General features: G+C 44.7%; 1 protein-coding gene across 2 annotated transcripts in view; it reads left to right on the top strand.

Moving 5' to 3' along the window:
* Nucleotides 1–4,879: 4,879 nt before the first annotated feature.
* LOC147103308 (exostosin-1-like) overlaps nt 4,880–17,049 on the top strand; it is a 359,244-nt gene continuing 347,074 nt past the window's right edge. Inside the window, exon 1 of one of the 2 annotated variants that reach the window (XM_085962780.1) lies at nt 4,880–6,370. In XM_085962780.1, coding sequence (XP_085818906.1) covers nt 5,427–6,370 — 944 coding nt within the window. In that variant the 5' untranslated portion in view covers nt 4,880–5,426. The remainder of the gene's footprint in view (nt 6,371–17,049) is intronic. The other variant, XM_085962779.1, reaches the window with a different exon arrangement.

Below are 17,049 nucleotides of genomic sequence, written 5' to 3'. Positions count from 1 at the left end.
TTCACTCTCCTAATTTCTTTTTTAAGTACCCCCTGCACTTTCTATACTCCTCTAGGGTCTCCACTGTCTTTAATCCTTTGTATCTGCCAAAAGCCTCCCTTTCTTTCTAATCCATTCTTGTATATCCCTTGACATGCAGGGTTCCCTGGGCTTGTTGGTTCCACCCTTGACCTTTATGGGAACATGTTGGCGTTGTACTCTATTTCCTTTCTGAAAGACTCCCACTCCTCTGATATGGATTTTCCTACAAGTAGCTGATCCCAGTCCACTTTGGCCAGATCCTGCCTTATCATATTAAAATCGGCCTTCCCCCAATTTAGAACCTTTATTTCCGGTCCATCTTTGTCCTTTTCCATGACTACCTTAAATCTCACTGAATTATGGTCACTGTCACCAAAGTGCTCTCCTACTGACACTTCTACCACTTGCCCGGCTACATTCCCTAGAATTAGATCCAGTACCGCCACTCTCTTGTAGGACTTTCTACATGCTGGCTCAAAAAGCTCTCCTGGATGCAGTTTAAGAATTCCGCACCCTCTAAGCCTTTCACACTCTGACCATCCCTATCCCAGTTAATATTGGGGAAGTTGAAATACCCTACTATTATTACCCTATTATTTCTACACTTTTCTGAGATTTGCCTACATATCTGTTCCTCTATCTCCCCCTGACTGTTTGGGGGCCTATAGTACATTCCCAGCAAAGTGCTTGCCCCCTTTTTGTTTTTAAGTTCTGCTCATATGGCCTCATTAGAGGAACCTGCTAATATATCATCCCTCCTTACTGCAGTAATTGACTCCTTGATTAATATTGCGACACCCCCTCCTCTTTTACACTCCCTTTGTCTCGCCTGAAGATTCTATACCCTGGAATATTGAGCTGCCAGTCCTGCCTCTCCCTCAACCATGTCTCTGTGATAGCAACAATATCATACTCCCATGTGTTCCTCAACACCTTCAATTCATCTGCCTTACTCGTAAGACTCCTTGCATTAAAATAAATGCCATCCAGCCTTGCCATCCTCCCTTGTGCCATTACATATTTGCTCTGCCTTCCAGACTGACTTGTTTTTTTCTCTATATTTGGCTGTGCATCACCCCCTACTATAGCTCCACTCCGTAGCCCACCCCCCTGCCAAGTTAGTTTAAACCCCCCCTACAGCACTAGCAAACCTCCCCGCAAGGATGTTGGTCCCGTTCCGGTTCAGGTGCAACCCGTTGGACTTGTACAGGTCTCACTTTCCCCAGAAGCAGACCCAGTGATCCAGGAAACTAAAGCTCTCCCTCCTGCACCAACTCTTTAGCCACGCATTCAAGATGCTATATAAATGCAAGTTCTTTCTTTATAACCTGGGTAGGAGACAAGGAGTGTTACAGTTCTCTGATGGTCAGCAGTAGCTGTCCAGATGATTCTCTGTAGCAACTGCGACATTGCAACATTTCTAAAGTCATGGGGCACATGCAGACATGTGCACACAGGTGCGGAAACTTGTGTACACTTGTCTCTACAGTCGTGCAAGCGCACGAGTACACTCATATGGAAACAAAGGCAGACACATTTGTTCTTTATTACACATGTTAATTTATGCACACGTACTTATACGTGAGCTCACACAACAGAGGCAGAGATTAGATGCTGAGAGGTTGTTTCCCCTGGCTGGAGAGTCTAGAACTAGGGGTCACAGTCTCAGGATAAGGGGTCGACCCTTTAGGACTGAGATGAGGAGAAATGTTTTCACTCAGAGGATTGTGAATCTTTGGAATTCTCTATTCCAGAGGGCTGTGGATGCTCAGTCATTGAATATATTCAAGACTGAGATCAATAGATTGTTGGACACTGAGGGAATCAAGGGATATGTTGATAGGGCGGGAAAGTGAAGCTGAGGTAGAAGATCAGCCATGATCTTATTAAATGGCAGAGCAGGCTCAAGGGACCGAATAGCCTATTCCTGCTCCATTTTCGTATGTTCTTATTGTGATGCATTTACTAAATCTTTCAGCTGACTATACTTGGCACTCACCAGATTGCTGGTGCAGAAGGAGCATTATTTTCAGAGATAAAATGATAAACTGTGAACACTGGAAATCTGAAATAAAATCAGAACATTATAGCGACACAAAGCAGGTCTGAGAGAGAAAAGGCAGTTTCACAGTTCTGCTGAGTCCTTCATTCGAACTTTTGAAATGACGAGTTTACACCAGAAACTTTAACCTGCCTTTATTCTTTCAGGTGGTAATTGGCCTGCTGCACATTGAAAACTGTTAACAACAATTTGCATTTATATAGTGCCTTAAACGTAGAAAAATGCTTCAACTACACAGAGGCACAATCAAAAACAAAAGGATGCAAAGCTAAATAAGGACATTTTAGGAGGGGTGACCAAAAGTTCGTCCAAAGAAATGGGTTTTATGGAGGGTCTTAAAGGTGAAGAAAGAGGTGGAGAGACAGGGAGGTTTAGCAGCTGAAGGCACGGCCATCAATGGCGGGGTGAAGAGAGTGGGGGAATACACAAGAGTTGGAGGAATGGAGAGTTCAGGGGATGGAAAACTTTGGAGATCAGATTACAGAGGGAGTGGTCACGAAGAACTTTAAATGCAAGGATGAGAATGTTAAATTTGAGGCATGGGAGCCAATGTAGGTCAGCGAGCATGGGGTGATGGGTAAGCGGGACTTTGCCTGGGAGAGACAGCAGAGTTTTGGATGAACTGAAGTGGAATTTGTATTTTTGACTGGCAGTAAATTGTGTGTTCATGCATATTACAAAATAGTGCTTCATGTAACACACTACAAATGATGCACGCTTTTTTTTGGATCAACATCAGTAAATGTCAGGGTGCGGTTACACTACACTATTGGGTTGAGACCAGTAGCTGCAGAGAACAGTTTACAGCCGGTAAGATCCCTGCTACTGCGTGCGACCCCCGCCTGTGACTCACTCTCCTGTCACTATGAGGGAGGTCAGTGTCTTTAAAAACAGCAGGTGAATTAATTGGCTGCATCCTCCTTTCATGTCCTGGAACTGACTCTGCTGATTGTATATAACAACAAATTGCATTTATATAGTGACTTTAACATAGTAAATCGTCCCAAGCCACTTCACAGGAACGATTATCAAACAAAATTTAACACCGAGCCACATAAGGCGATATTAGGACATTGATCAAAGATGTAGGTTTTAAAGAGTGTCTTAAAGAAGGAGACAGGTGGACAGATTTAAGGAGGGAATTCCAGAGCTTAGCGCCTAGGCAGCTGAAGGCACGGCCACCAATCGTGGAGTGAAGGAAACCAGGGACGCACAAGAGGCCAGATTTGGAGGCGCACAGAGATCTTGGAGGGTTGTAGGGCTGGAGGAGGTTACAGAGATCATATAATAGGATCATAGAATCATAGAATAGTGCAGCACAGAAGGAGGCCATTCAGCCCATCGTGTCTGCGCCGGCTTTTTGGAAGAGCAATCCAGTTAGTCCCACTCTGCTGCTCTTTCCCCGTATCCCTGCAATTGTTTCTCCTTCAAGTATTTATCCAATTCCCTTTTGAAGGCTACTATTGAATCTGTGTCCACCACCCTATCAGGCAGCGCGTTCCAAATCCTAACCACTTGTTGCATAAAAAAGTTTTTCCTCGTGTCGCCTCTGGTTCTTTTACCAATCACCTTAAACCTGTGCCCTCTGGTTAGCGACCCTTCAGCCATTGGAAACAGTTCCTCTTTATTTACTCTATCTAAACCCTTCATGATTCTAAACACCTCGATCAAATCTCCTCTTAGCTCTCTGTCCACTGGAGAACAACCCCAGCTTCTCCAGTCTATCCAGGCAACTGTATTCCCTCATCCTTCAAATCATTCTGTTAAATCTCTTCTGTACCCTCTCCAAAGCCTTCGCATTCTTCCTAAAGTGTGGTGCCCAGAATTGGGCACAATACTCCAGCTGGGGCCAAACTAGTGTTTTATATAGGTTTAGCTTAATTTCCTGGCTTTTGTACTCTATGCCTCTATTTATAAAGTCCATGATCCCATATACTTTATAGGGAGATACGAGGCCATGAAGAGATTTGAACACAAGGATAAGAATTTTTAATTTGCAGCGTTGCTGGACAGGGAGCCAATGGATGTCGGCAAGAACAGGGGTGATGGGTGAATGGTACATAGGAATTTGTAGTCTGCAGGCCAAAAAAATCCATGATAACCATTCACCTTTATTTTCTGAAACCTTGGTTAACCTTTAAAATCATGCTTGAGCCCAGTTTCTCCCAAAAAGCAGTGTAAAGATTTTGCCCCTGGATAAAATTTTTATCACAAGATAAATGTACTGGAGGTCAATCAGGAGCTGAAAGGTTGGAGGCAGAAAGCCTTTGGAGTAAGGCTCATCACTGATTAACCTGCTGTGCATTTGATCGTTTCATATTAAAAAAAAACTGTTCCAAGTTAAAATCAGCAGAAATTTCAGTTGCAGGCCACAAATTCGATGTGCACTGGTACATATTCTAATAATTTCTTTCGTTGCAAAAAATATGGATTCAGTGTTGCTGCCTCTTCAATCTGTCGGGCTGCTAGTGCACAACAGCGCGAAGATTGCAAACCCTCCCGGGGGCTGCATCGCCCACCACTCCCCCGGGACTGGGCTTTAAATAACATTCCTGCCGATTTCTTACACCTGACGCTCAACACGTCCAGACCCGGGGAAAGAGGCGGGGCTTCGGCTGCAGATTCAACCAATCGGCATCAAGCGAGGGGCGTGGGGGGGGCCAGCTGCTGATGGACAGGGGCGCTGACCAATCGGTAGCCGAGCGGGGAAGGGGCGGAGCTTTGGTTGAGGCATAGATTCTCCAATCGGAGAGTAGGGAATGCCAAGCGGGCTGGCCAATGGGGGAGGGGGTGGGCGTGTCGGGGAGGCGGGGCCTGGTTGGAATGTTGGTGGAGCCAAGGTTCGGAAATGGAATGTTTGGACACGGTTACACCTGAGTGTCAGCGAGATGGATACAATCCGGGAGTGAGTCGCTCCCGGAGCCGCTACCGCTCGCAGCCCCAGCCCCAGCGAGGCACCGCTCCTCCCAGCCAGACCCTGCAGCAGCGGAGCACCGGCACTCGGCAACCCCCAGCCGGCGCTTCCAGCAGCAGCTTCTTCCCTTAACAAGCTCCCGGTTCCCTCCCCACCGCCCCCCCTCTCCAGCTCCAGCCCAGGGCAGCCAACTGCAGCAAATGTCCCCGGCTGCCCCATGCCAGGCTGGGCTCCCGCTGCTCCACACCCGCCCTTGCTTTGGAATCGGGAGGATGCCTCTTCTGGCAGCGCCGGGCTCTGGAAGCGCTTGAGATCGGGGGTGTCGGGCTCCTCTCTGCTCTGCCACCGCCGTCCCGTCCAGGTGCCACCTCCTGCAACCTTCTGCCCAGCAGCATCTTCCTCCCGAGGAGAGCGAATGGTCCCGGACACATGCAGGCCAGGAAGAAATACATCCTGCTCGCATTCTGCGCTTGCTGGCTCTTGCTTTTCTACTTCGGAGGAGCGCAGATCCGGCAGCTGAAGTTCTTGGCACGGAGGCAGAGCGAGGAGATGGTGATGGGGAGGAGATGGCCGGCGTGGGACGATGAGTCGACGCTCAAAAGTTTTGTGGAGCAGCCTGGGGGAGGCGAGGTGGACGTTAGGCTGCGGGAGTCTCCGAAGATCAAGAGGGAGAATAGGGCGAACGTATACAAGGACAGCAGGTGTCGGATGGAGACCTGTTTTGACCTGTCTCTGTGCGAGAAACGAGGCTTCGGGGTTTATATCTACCCCCAGTCCAAAGGGGATAAAGTTTCTGAAAGTTACCAAAAAATTCTCGCCTCCATCCAAGGGTCCCGGTATTACACTCCGGATCCACACCAGGCCTGCTTATTTGTCATGGGTATAGACACTTTAGATCGGGACCAGCTTTCCTTGCAATACATTCACAACGTCGATGGCAAAATCCAGAATTTTCCCTTGTGGAACAACGGTAGGAACCATCTGATATTTAACCTCTACTCGGGAACTTGGCCTGATTATACAGAGGATTTGGGCTTTGACATTGGCCAGGCCATGGTGGCCAAAGCAAGTTTTTACATGGAGAGTTACAGGCCACATTTTGATGTCTCCATCCCTTTGTTTTCAAGAGAGCATCCTCAGAAGGGTGGAGCGAAAGGCTGGCTCCTCTACAACAATGTCCCACCCAGGAGAAAGTACCTGTTGGTCTTTAAAGGCAAGAGATACTTGACTGGAATTGGGTCAGATACCAGAAATGCCTTACACCACATCCACAATGGGAAGGATATTATTTCACTGACCACTTGTAAGCATGGGAAAGACTGGGAAAAGCACAAGGATGGCCGCTGTGACCGAGACAACCAAGAATATGAGAAGTAAGTGGACAACCTTCATTGCATCGTATAACTCGTTTTGACATTCTGTGCTTTTAAAACGTCCATTCAAATAAACTTTTGATATTTGTGGAAGAGTTTACAGTCATTGTATTTTTGCAGGCATTGTGTATTTTGGGATGTCCAGACTATAAAGTTGAGCACTTTAAATCTTGGCCAAACCCCCTCAATGTCACAGCCACTTCAGAATTGGGATAATTATGCACCAGTGTAATTGTGACTTACAAGTTTTCTAAAAATAGTTCTAGGATGTGCAGAAGTTTCACATGTTCCTTGTTATGGGATATTCACGGGCAGGTGGTGAATAGCAGGTGTTTGCTAGCATTTTAAACTAGTATTTCCAGTTGGGCTCTGATCGCTTGAGTGAGGTGAAGCCTCTATCAAGACTGAGAGGTCTTGGGATTTGATGGAGCTGTAATAACATCAACATATATTAAAACATAAGCAGTTTGTGCTGTGATTAGTTTTAAATTGCCATTTATGTTCTCATATAAGACTACAACTTTGTGTCCCAGTTTGGGACTATTGGTCGAGGGATTGCTTATATGCATGATGCATTGTCCCTCGGGTTCCACCCCCCTACTGGAGCCACAGAGCCACATCTCCACATCTCCAATGATGGTGGAGCCAGTAGGAGCAGCATTCCTGTCAGCTCCTGCTATGCTCCATTCTGCGTGCAGTGCTGTGATGCTTCAAAGCCAACTCTCCCTCCTGACACGTCTTAAGCCCAGGCTTTAGATACAGAGGTGATTTTAAAATTGGGGACAGGCTTGCGGGATAAATAGAAAGGAGAGGAGATTTAAAATCAGTAGCTGAACCAGGAAACGGGAGACTGAAGGGCCATTTCAGTCTGATCTTGGAAGAGGAGAGCAACAGCCGATAGGAATGCCCTAACTGAACAGAGAAAAGTGGGTTGTGGACACCAGCCAACAGTAAGGTGAGAATTTTGATCGGTAGAACCTGCAATGTAGACCCTCATCTTTCTTTATCTCTGTTGGATGGAATTTTGTGGGGAGGGTGTTGTCTTATGCAAGGATCCCCTTGTATATATGCAGTATTCTTGAGTATCAAAAGCAAGAATTTAGTTAAAATGAACAATGCCCTGAGGGTTTTGACATCCTTTTGTCTTAAAAGAATCTGTAGATGTTGATTCCCACTGAAAAGAATGGATGTTTCTGATCAAAGTGGACCTGTACTTTCGAACCCTTTGTTATGGGCCATTGGCTAGTATTTCTTGCAGAACTCATCTTCTAGTGCTGTGTTTATCATTGGTCTGTCTAGTCATTGAGTTAATTCATGAGGTTCCGATGTTGTATAGTGTATGTGAAGTCATGGACAAGAGGTGCTTCATCGATCAGCTTATAGACTTGTAAATATCCTCCAAGATATCACTTGTCAAGGCAACCATTATCACCATTCAATGTACCTTCCCTTTTCTAATCTAACAGCATTGTTATTAAGGCTGGTTTTATTGGTATTTATTCTTGCCCTCTGATGAATGCGTTGCCTCAATGACTATCGAGCACCACTCACTCATGCAGGACTTTCCTACTATCCCAACATTACTGTTACACTACAGGTATCTAAAATGACTATCGTAGGGTTGAAATGATCTGCTCTACTGAAAGTCATGTTTCAAAGCAATTATTAGGCATATATCTTTGACCTGTGTGCAATCTACATCTGCATGAACGTATCTAATGGATTCTCGGGTCCATCAGCTGTTAATCCCTCTGGTGTAGCTCGACTGCTCCCGCTGATTAAGGTCAAAACTTATTCTGAGCGTGAGGTACTTTAACCACAAGTATTGGTCAAGAGACATTTACTTTGTAACTATTTTGCTTTATTTGTGGCATCTTATTCCCCTCCAATTTGCTCCTCTCCTCTCCTGTAGATGCCGACTCACAGTGGGTTTTGGTTCCGTGGGAGTCATCGGCCATCTGGTATCTAACCAAAGCGGCCAAGTTTCAGGTGTGAGTCCAGGCGGTGAACGGTGACCAGATATTCAACCTTGTCAGACACCACGTTGAACTCTAATCTGAGTGGGAGCCCTCTCTGATTTATTTTATTTCCTTTCCCTGGCACCGCCGCCCCCTTTCTTCCCCCCCCCCCCCCCCCCACCCCGCCTTTCCAGGTGAGGGAGAGGATTAAGGGATAAAGGTGGGTAACTGGAGTTGACATACAGATCAGCCATGATCTAATTGAATGCCAGAATAGGCTCGAGGGGCTAAATGGCCTCCTCCTGTACCTATTTGAGTCAGTACCACAATGGCTGGTCCATTTACCCCCTAAAGCATTGGGGAAGCTTCACCTATCCTGCTTGGTGCAGAAGCAGGCAGTATTCTGTTGTGTACAGTTGTCATTCATAGTGTGTTAATGTACATCATTCAAAGGCACTGTTGATGTCACTGGTCAAACACTACTGCTCACTAATATCGATTACCATCTAATAATGACTTGTTAGCTTGTAGCATGTGACAGCTGTTTAACCAATCACATTAAGCATTTTGTCCTGTGGTACCATAAGCAAACATATAATGTTTCTTTGTTTTCGCTCTGAAATTCTTGGAAATCAGTCAGCCCACAATTTGTATTGTGACTATAATTATTCATTATTTGTTAATTGCAGGGACATGGAAACATTGTTGGGTACTGATATGTAAACATCAGCTTGCTAAGGCGCCATAGAAATTCCATGAAATTATCAAAATGAATCTCTTAATTGTTGCTTTGCTGCACGTAGATTATGCAGGATTACTGTTTGAGTTGGAATTGGTAAATCGTAAACCCATTGTCCAATCTAAACCCATGATTTTAAGTAGAGTAGAGTAGTTGTACAAGGTATTGGTGAGGCCGCACCTGGAATACTGCATACAGTTTTGGTGTCCATACTTAAGAAAAGACATACTTGCTCTCGAGTCAGTACAAAGAAGGTTCACTCGGTTAATCCCGGGGATGAGGGGATGGACATATGAGGAGAGGTTGAGTAGATTGGGACTCTACTCATTGGAGTTCAGAAGAATGAGAGGCGATCTTATTGAAATATATAAGATTGTGAAGGGGTTGGATCGAGTGGATGCGGGGAGGATGTTCCCGATGATGGGTGAAACTAGAACTAGGGGGCATAGTCTTAGAATAAGGGGCTGCTCTTTCAAAACTGAGATGAGGAGGAACTACTTCACTCAGGGTGGTAGGTCCATGGAATATGCTGCCCCAAAAAGCTGTAGAAGCTACATCATTACATAAATTTAAAACAGAAATAGACAGTTTCCTAGAAGTAAAGGGTTATGGGGAGCGGGCAGGAATTTGGACATGAGTCTAGGTTCGGATCGGTCATGGCCCTGTGGGTAGCAGAGCGGGCCCAGGGGCCGTGTAGCCTGATCCTGCTCCTATTTCGTGTGTCTAATTCTGTTAGATTCAGGAGATGGTTCTGTGATAGTAGATTGGCGGTTAGGATCAGATCAGCCATGATCTTATTGAATGGCGGAGCAGGCTCGAGGGGCCGATTGGCCTACTCCTGCTCCTATTTCTTATGTTCTTATGTAACCTTGGTGTGCAGATATACAGAACAATAAAAGTGGCAACACAAGTAGATAAGATCATAAAAAGAAAAACAGAATGTTTTGTATCCAGAGACATAGATTACAAAGCAAGGCAATAACATAGAAGATAGGAGCAGGAGTAGGCCATTCAGCCCCTCGAGCCTGCTCCGCCATTCAATGAGATCATGGCTGATCAAAATGATGATGAACTAGTACAAAATCTTAGTTAGGCTGCAGTTAGAGTATTAGGCCTATAAATTCGGCAGCACACCAGCATGCAAAGCCCCCAATATGGCAGACAGGAAGTGTGCCGCCTGCTATATTGGTATAGGAAAAAATAGTCAATGTTCCCTCCAATTTTTTTTTCCCGTGTGTGGTCCCTTTAAATTTGCTGCGCGGTATCTTTTCCAGCAGCAACAGCTGGTGAGTGGCCTGCATGGGACCTCCCAATCGATGCGCACCTTAGGGGGGAATGTTGCGACCACTGCCCCCGCTTGAAGCAGGCGTTAGTTCCTTTGCATATGCAAATAAGAGGCTTAGCTCCTGTTTGAGGCCCCCACTGCAAGATTGGTTTGCCCTGAGGCAGCCTGTACCAGCTGCACTCGGGAAAACCAGACCATGTTACCAACAAGCTAAGTTTAAAAAAAAAAAAAAATGCTTACCTGAATATGGAGCTGGGAGGAGAAGGATTGCTCCCGCCACCCCATCCCGACCCTACATTGAAAGAATGCGGGCTGCCACTCCCAGTGCAGTACTGAGGGACTGCTGCACTGTCGGAGGTGCCGTCTTTCGAATGGGATGTTAAACGCTGTAATGACAGCGAATTAGCAGAAATATTAAATAATTACTTTGCCTGGGGATTTACTAGGGAAACTAACATGGTGGATATGACATTAGAAGAAGATATCAAAAAGGGTATAAAGATATTTAAGATAGAAATGGGGAAGATCATTGCTAAACTAATTAAAGTTAGAGAGGATAAAACCCTTGGTCTGGATGGATTGCATCCAAGCATTTTAAAAGAAGTTGGGGAAGAGATAGCAGAGGCACTATTGTGCATATATATAAAGAATTCATTGGAAAAGTGAATAATGCCAGAGGACTGGCAAACAGCTAATGTGATTCCTATATATATTTAATATATAAGGGAGATAGAACAAACCCAGGGAACTATAGACCAATTAGCTTAATGTCAGTGGTAAGAAAGATAATGGAATAATTAATCAAATATGTAGAAAAATATCTAGAAACTGAAAATATAATAAAGTATGCAGCACAGATTCGAAAAGGGAAGGTCATGCTTGACCAACCTTATTGAATTATTTGAAGAAGTAACAGATAGGGTAGATAAGAGTAATACAGTAGACATAATCTATTTGGATTTGCAAAAAGTCTTTGCTAAGGTACCACGTAGTAGACTCATGACTAAGGTCAGAACATGTAGCAGAATGGATAGTAAGCAGGCTATAAAACAAAACTGAGTAGGGGTTAAAGGTAGTTACTCAAATTGGCAAATGGTGGGAAGTGGTATTCCACAAGGATTGGTCCTGGGACCACTGTTGTTTACCATTTACATAAACTATTTGGACTCTGGAATTGGAAGTACAATTTCAAAATTTGCAGATGGCACCAAATTGGGAGCTGTAGTTAATAGAGGAGGACTGCGACAAAATACAGGAAGACATTAATAAACTTGCAGAATGGACATGTAATTGGCAATTGAGCTTCAATTGTGGATAAGTATGATGTAATATATTTTGGTCAGTAACGGTTATGATCTGGAATGCATTGCCTGAAAGGGTGGTGGAGGCAAATTCAGTCATTGCTTTCAACAGGGAATTGGATAATTACCTGAAGGGAAAAAAAACTTGCAGGGCTACGGGGAAAGGGTGGGGGAGTGGGACTAGCTGAAGTGCTCTTGCAGAGAGCTGGCATGGGCTCCACGGGCCGACTGGCCTCCTTCTGTGCTTTAACCATTCTATGATTCTAATAAGAAGGCCACATATTCCTTGGAAAATAAGTGGCTAAATGGGTTAGAGGAACAGAGGGATCTGGGGGTACAGATACACCGATCACTAAAAGTAGCAATGGCGGTTAATAAGGCCATTTAAAAAAAGCAAACAAAGCACTGGGGATCATTTCTACAGGGATAGAATTGAAAAGCAAAAACACATTAAACTTGTATAGAACCTTGGTTAGACAACACTTGGAGTATGGTGAACAGTTTTGGTCTCCATATTATAAAAAGGATATAGTGCACTTTCTCCAATGCCTCTAAGGTATACCTGTGATCCCAGAACTGAGAAGGTGCACAAAGGTATACCAGAATGATCCCAGAACTGAGAGCTTATACCTATCAGGAAAGACTGAACAGTCTGGGGCTCTTTTCTCTAGAATAGAGAAGACTGAGGGGTGACCTGGTCGAGGTTTTCAACATTTTGAAAGGGTTTGATAGGGCAGGCAGAGAGAAGATGTTTCCACTTGCAGGCGAGACCGGAACTAGGGGCTATTAAATCCAAAAGGGAATTCAGGACAAACTTCTTTACCCAGAGAGTGGTTAGAATGTGAAACCCGCTACCACAGGAAGTGGTTGAGGCAAGTGGCACAGATGCATTCAATGGGAAGCTAGGTAAGCAGATGAGGGGGAAAAGAATAGAAGGATATGGGGCTGATGTGGTTAGATGAACCGGGATGGGAGGAGGCTCGTGTGCAATATAAACATCAGCATGGACCTGTTGGGCCGAATGGCCTGCTTCTGTGCTGTCTTTGTAAACTGAGGCCCCCACTGCCCCCTCAAGTGGATGTAGAAGATCCCATGACACTATTCAAAGAAGAACAGGGGAATTCACCCCGGTGTACTGGCAATATTCCTCCTTCAACCAACACCTAAAACCGATTATCTAGTCATTAGCACTGTTTATGGGATCTTTCTGTGCGCAGGCTGGCTGCTGCATTTCCTGCATTACAACAGTGACTACACTTCAAAAGTACTTAATTGGCTGTAAAGCACTTTGGGACATCCTGAGGTCATGAAAGGCACTATATATGTGCAAGTTCTTTTTTCCTTAGTTTGTAGTGCAGCAGGGTCGAGAGTGTCACATGACAAGGTTGGAATCAAGGAGGACCTTAGGCCTATTTGATTTGATTTGAAGTAGTGACCGGATCGGACAAAGTCAACATGGATTTACAAAAAGTAAATCATGCTTGACTAATCTACTAGAATTTTTTGAGGATGTAACTGGTAAAATAGATAAGGGAGAACCAATGGATGTGGTGTATTTGGACTTTCAGAAGGCTTTCGATAAGGTCCCACATAAGAGATTAGCGTGCAAAATTAAGGCACATGGGATTGGGGGCAAGGTATTGACTTGGATAGAGAACTGGTTGGCGGACAGAAAGCAAAGAGTTGGAATAAACGGGTCGCTTTTCCGAGTGGCAGGCAGTGACTAGTGGGGTACCGCAAGGATCGGTCCTAGGACCCCAGCTGTTCACAATATATATTAATGATCTGGACGAGGGCATTGGATGTAATATCTCCAAATTTGCAGACGACACAAAGCTGGGTGGGAGGGTAAGCTGTGAGGAGGATGTCGTGAAACTCCAGTATGATTTGGACAGGTTGGGTGATTGGGCAGAAACATGGCAAATGCACTATAATGTGGATAAATGTGAGGTTATCCACTTTGGTGGCAAAAACAGGAAGGCAGATTATTATTTGAATGGCAATAGGTTGGGAGAAGGGGAAGTGCAAAGAGACCTGGGTGGTGTTGTGCACCAGTCGCTGAAGGTAAGCATGCAGGTGCAGCAGGCAGTTAAGAAGGCAAATGGTATGTTGGCCTTCGTAGCAAGAGGGTTCGAGTACAGGAACAAGGATGTCTTACTACAGTTGTACAGGGCCTTGGTGAGACCACACCTTGAGTATTGTGTGCAGTTTTGGTCGCCTTACCTGAGGAAGGACGTTCTTGCCATGGAGGGAGTGCAGCGAAGATTCACCAGGCTGATACCTGGGATGGCAGGAATGACGTATGAGGAGAGATTGTGTCGATTGGGCTTATACTCACTGGAGTTTAGAAGATTGAGAGGGGATCTCATCGAAACCTATAAAATTCTGTCAGGCCTGGACAGACTAGATGCAGGAAGGATGTTTCTGATGGCCGGGGAGTCCAGAACCAGGGGTCATAGTCTAAGGATAAGGGGTAAGCCATTTAGGACTGAAATGAGGAGGAATTTCTTCACCCAGAGAGTGGTGAACCTGTGGAATTCTCTACCACAGAGGGCGGTGGAGGCCAGTTCATTAAATATATTCAAGAAAGAGTTGGATATATTTCTTGAGGCTAAAGGGATCAAGGGATATGGGGAGAAGGCAGGGACAAGGTACTGAATTTGGATGATCAGCCATGATCTCATTGAATGGCGGAGCCGGCTCGAAGGGCCGAATGGCCTACTCCTGCTCCTATCTTCTATGTTTCTATACACCAACCTGAAGGGATTTTTACTAATCCTAGCCCCTTTGGGTCTATCCCGGATCAGGCGTATTTCTCAGACGTTCACTTTCAACTAAAGTTTGAGGTAGCCGAATCCTAATCCAAATCTTAATTGGGTCTAAAGGTCCGGGCTATCTCTCCCTAAAGGAAAGGAACAACCCGAGAATGTTACCGTCCTCCAGATCGCGCTTTTAATAAGTTTAGCTAGACTGTAACGTCCCGGATATTATGAGGATCTGGAGAACTTCTTCAGAATTCTGTAACTCTTCACCAAAGAGTGTACAGAGATTGAGTTTGCGAGTTATTGATACAGAAGACTTATGTGAGGCAATTCAAAAAATATATAGAGATTTATTAAAAGAACCGACATGCAATTTACAGTTGGTGAATCAGTCAATCACAATGTTAACAGTTCTAAAAAGAGAAAAAATACGATCTTATTAACAGAGAATCTTACTTTAAAATCTTAACTTTGCTACAGTATTACAATTCTTAAAGTTTTCTATACAGGATATCCATCAATATCAAATACCTTTGATCCCCGAGGTACAAAGAGTTGGAGACCACAGAGCCGCCTCTGTGGTCGAGAATCGTTTTGCCTGATTAAAGCGAGTCTGATATCCCATTTGAGACTTCAATATTTATACCCTTTTCAGTTGTATTTCCTTTAAGGTTTTCTGCTGATGCAAGTTAATTATCGCTATTCATCTTTCTGCCGACCTCTGCAATTCTTACTGCTACATCAGCTTGTAATATTCCAGAATCTTGTCTCATCTCCAGGTGTTCTGGGTTGACCATATAAAACGGTGTGAAGGGCAGTTGTTCCTTATTTTATGTCATATTTACGAGGGCAGATGTTCCTTATCTTATGTACCATCTTTACGAAGTTTAAATTAAAACAACTTAATCCAATATGGACCATTGTTTTGGTCCCAAAAGGCCAGCTTGTCGGAGCCATGCACCTTCTGTTTCAAAAAGGTTATTTATTCAGGGTCAACAACTGTCTTATCTTAATAGCCAGAATTCTTTCCTAGCTATTTTATAGTTGGGTTTCTAAATTTCCAAACCCACTTTGTCATGTTTTAATAAGACCAGAATTCTTTCATGAGAGTGTATTTTTCTGAATAGGTTATACGGCTCGTTCCTTCACAAACCCGACGATCTTTGCATTTCAACATCCACCTGACGAGAAACGCAACACCTCGGCTTAACATGTCATCCAAAGGATGGTATCTTCAATACGTCACAACCCCACTATTGCATTGGAATGTCGGCCTAGTTTGTTCATATCATAACTTGTACCTGTGTCCCGTTCACCCATTACCCCTGTGCTCACTGACCTACATTGGCTCCCGGTCCAGCAACTCCTTGAGTTTAAAATTCTTGTTTTCAAATCCTTCCATGGCCTCGCCCCTCCCTATCTTTGTAACCGCCACCACCTCTACAACCCTCCGAGATCTATGCGCTCCTCCAATTCTGGCCTCTTGCGCATCCCTGATTTTAATCACTCCGCCTTCAGCTGCCTAGGCCCCAAGCACTGGAATCTCCCCCCCCCACAAACCTCTCCGCATCTCTAGTTGTCGCTCTTCCTTTAAGGCATTCCTTAAAGCCTACCTCTTTGACCAAGCTTTTGCTCACCTGTCCTAATATCTCTTGATGTACCTCGGTTTCAAATTTTGTTTGATCATCGTTCCTGTGAAGTGCCTTGGGATGTTTTACTACATTTAAAGGCTCTGTAGAAATGCAAGTTGTTGTTGTTTCGGTAGGTTCTGCACTGCCGTGAGAGTCAAGCCTACAACCTTCTGACTCTGGGACAAGAGTGACCGAGCCACTCTGGATACATACATAACCGTACTTTTTACACTTCTGAAGGATGTGCTAAGCTGGCTGCTTTTGACACCATTTAAGGGACTAAATAGGCACTCAACTCCATGTATCTTGCTGGCAGCGAAGTGTGAGAGAAAATACCTGCAAAGTTCCATCAGATAATGTGATTTTAGCAAACTGGATGCTAGCAAGTGCGATGGCAATTTTCACTTTATGAGCTGAAGCATGAGAGGCTGCATACTTGAAAATTGTATCGGTCTTTCTCCTCAAGGAAGCCCATTTACACCTTCAGTAAGAGCTACTTTTGGCTTAATAGAGTCAGAGAGTAATGTCTGGGGAATGAAAGTACCGAGTGAATCAAGCAGTTATGAAGCCACGGTCATGTGGTGAAAAGAAGTATTATTTTTATTGTTGAGAGGCCAGGGTGCAAGGCCATGTGGTGCAATAACATAGTTGAAGAAAGTGGGTGAGGAGATTAGGTAAATCAACAAGTAGTGGTTAAGTTGTATCCATGGAGGGATCTCCCTTAATGAAAGTGGCAAAGCAATGCCCTTGGCATGGGAATGAAGGCAAAAGAAGTAACAAACTGAATTTAATCCTTCTTGCGTTGTGTGTCTCACTGCAGCCACGCTAGCACCAATGTGATGTGCAAGACTTTGCCCAACTAAAATTCTGATTGATCACAAATATGGATAATGGAGGTAGCACTCTCGCCTCTGAGTCAGAAGGTTGTGGGTTCAAGTCCTACTCCAGAGACTTGAGCACAAAATCAAGGGTGACTCTCCCAGTGCAGTACTGAGGGAGCGCG

The sequence above is a fragment of the Somniosus microcephalus genome, chromosome 20 (genome assembly GCF_052327205.1).
Source record: "Somniosus microcephalus isolate GS21.2 chromosome 20, FLI_Smic_1.0, whole genome shotgun sequence".
In the NCBI taxonomy this organism is placed as follows: domain Eukaryota; kingdom Metazoa; phylum Chordata; class Chondrichthyes; order Squaliformes; family Somniosidae; genus Somniosus; species Somniosus microcephalus.
Note: the sequence above shows the minus strand (reverse complement) of the source record. Positions and strands in the feature narration are given on the sequence as shown.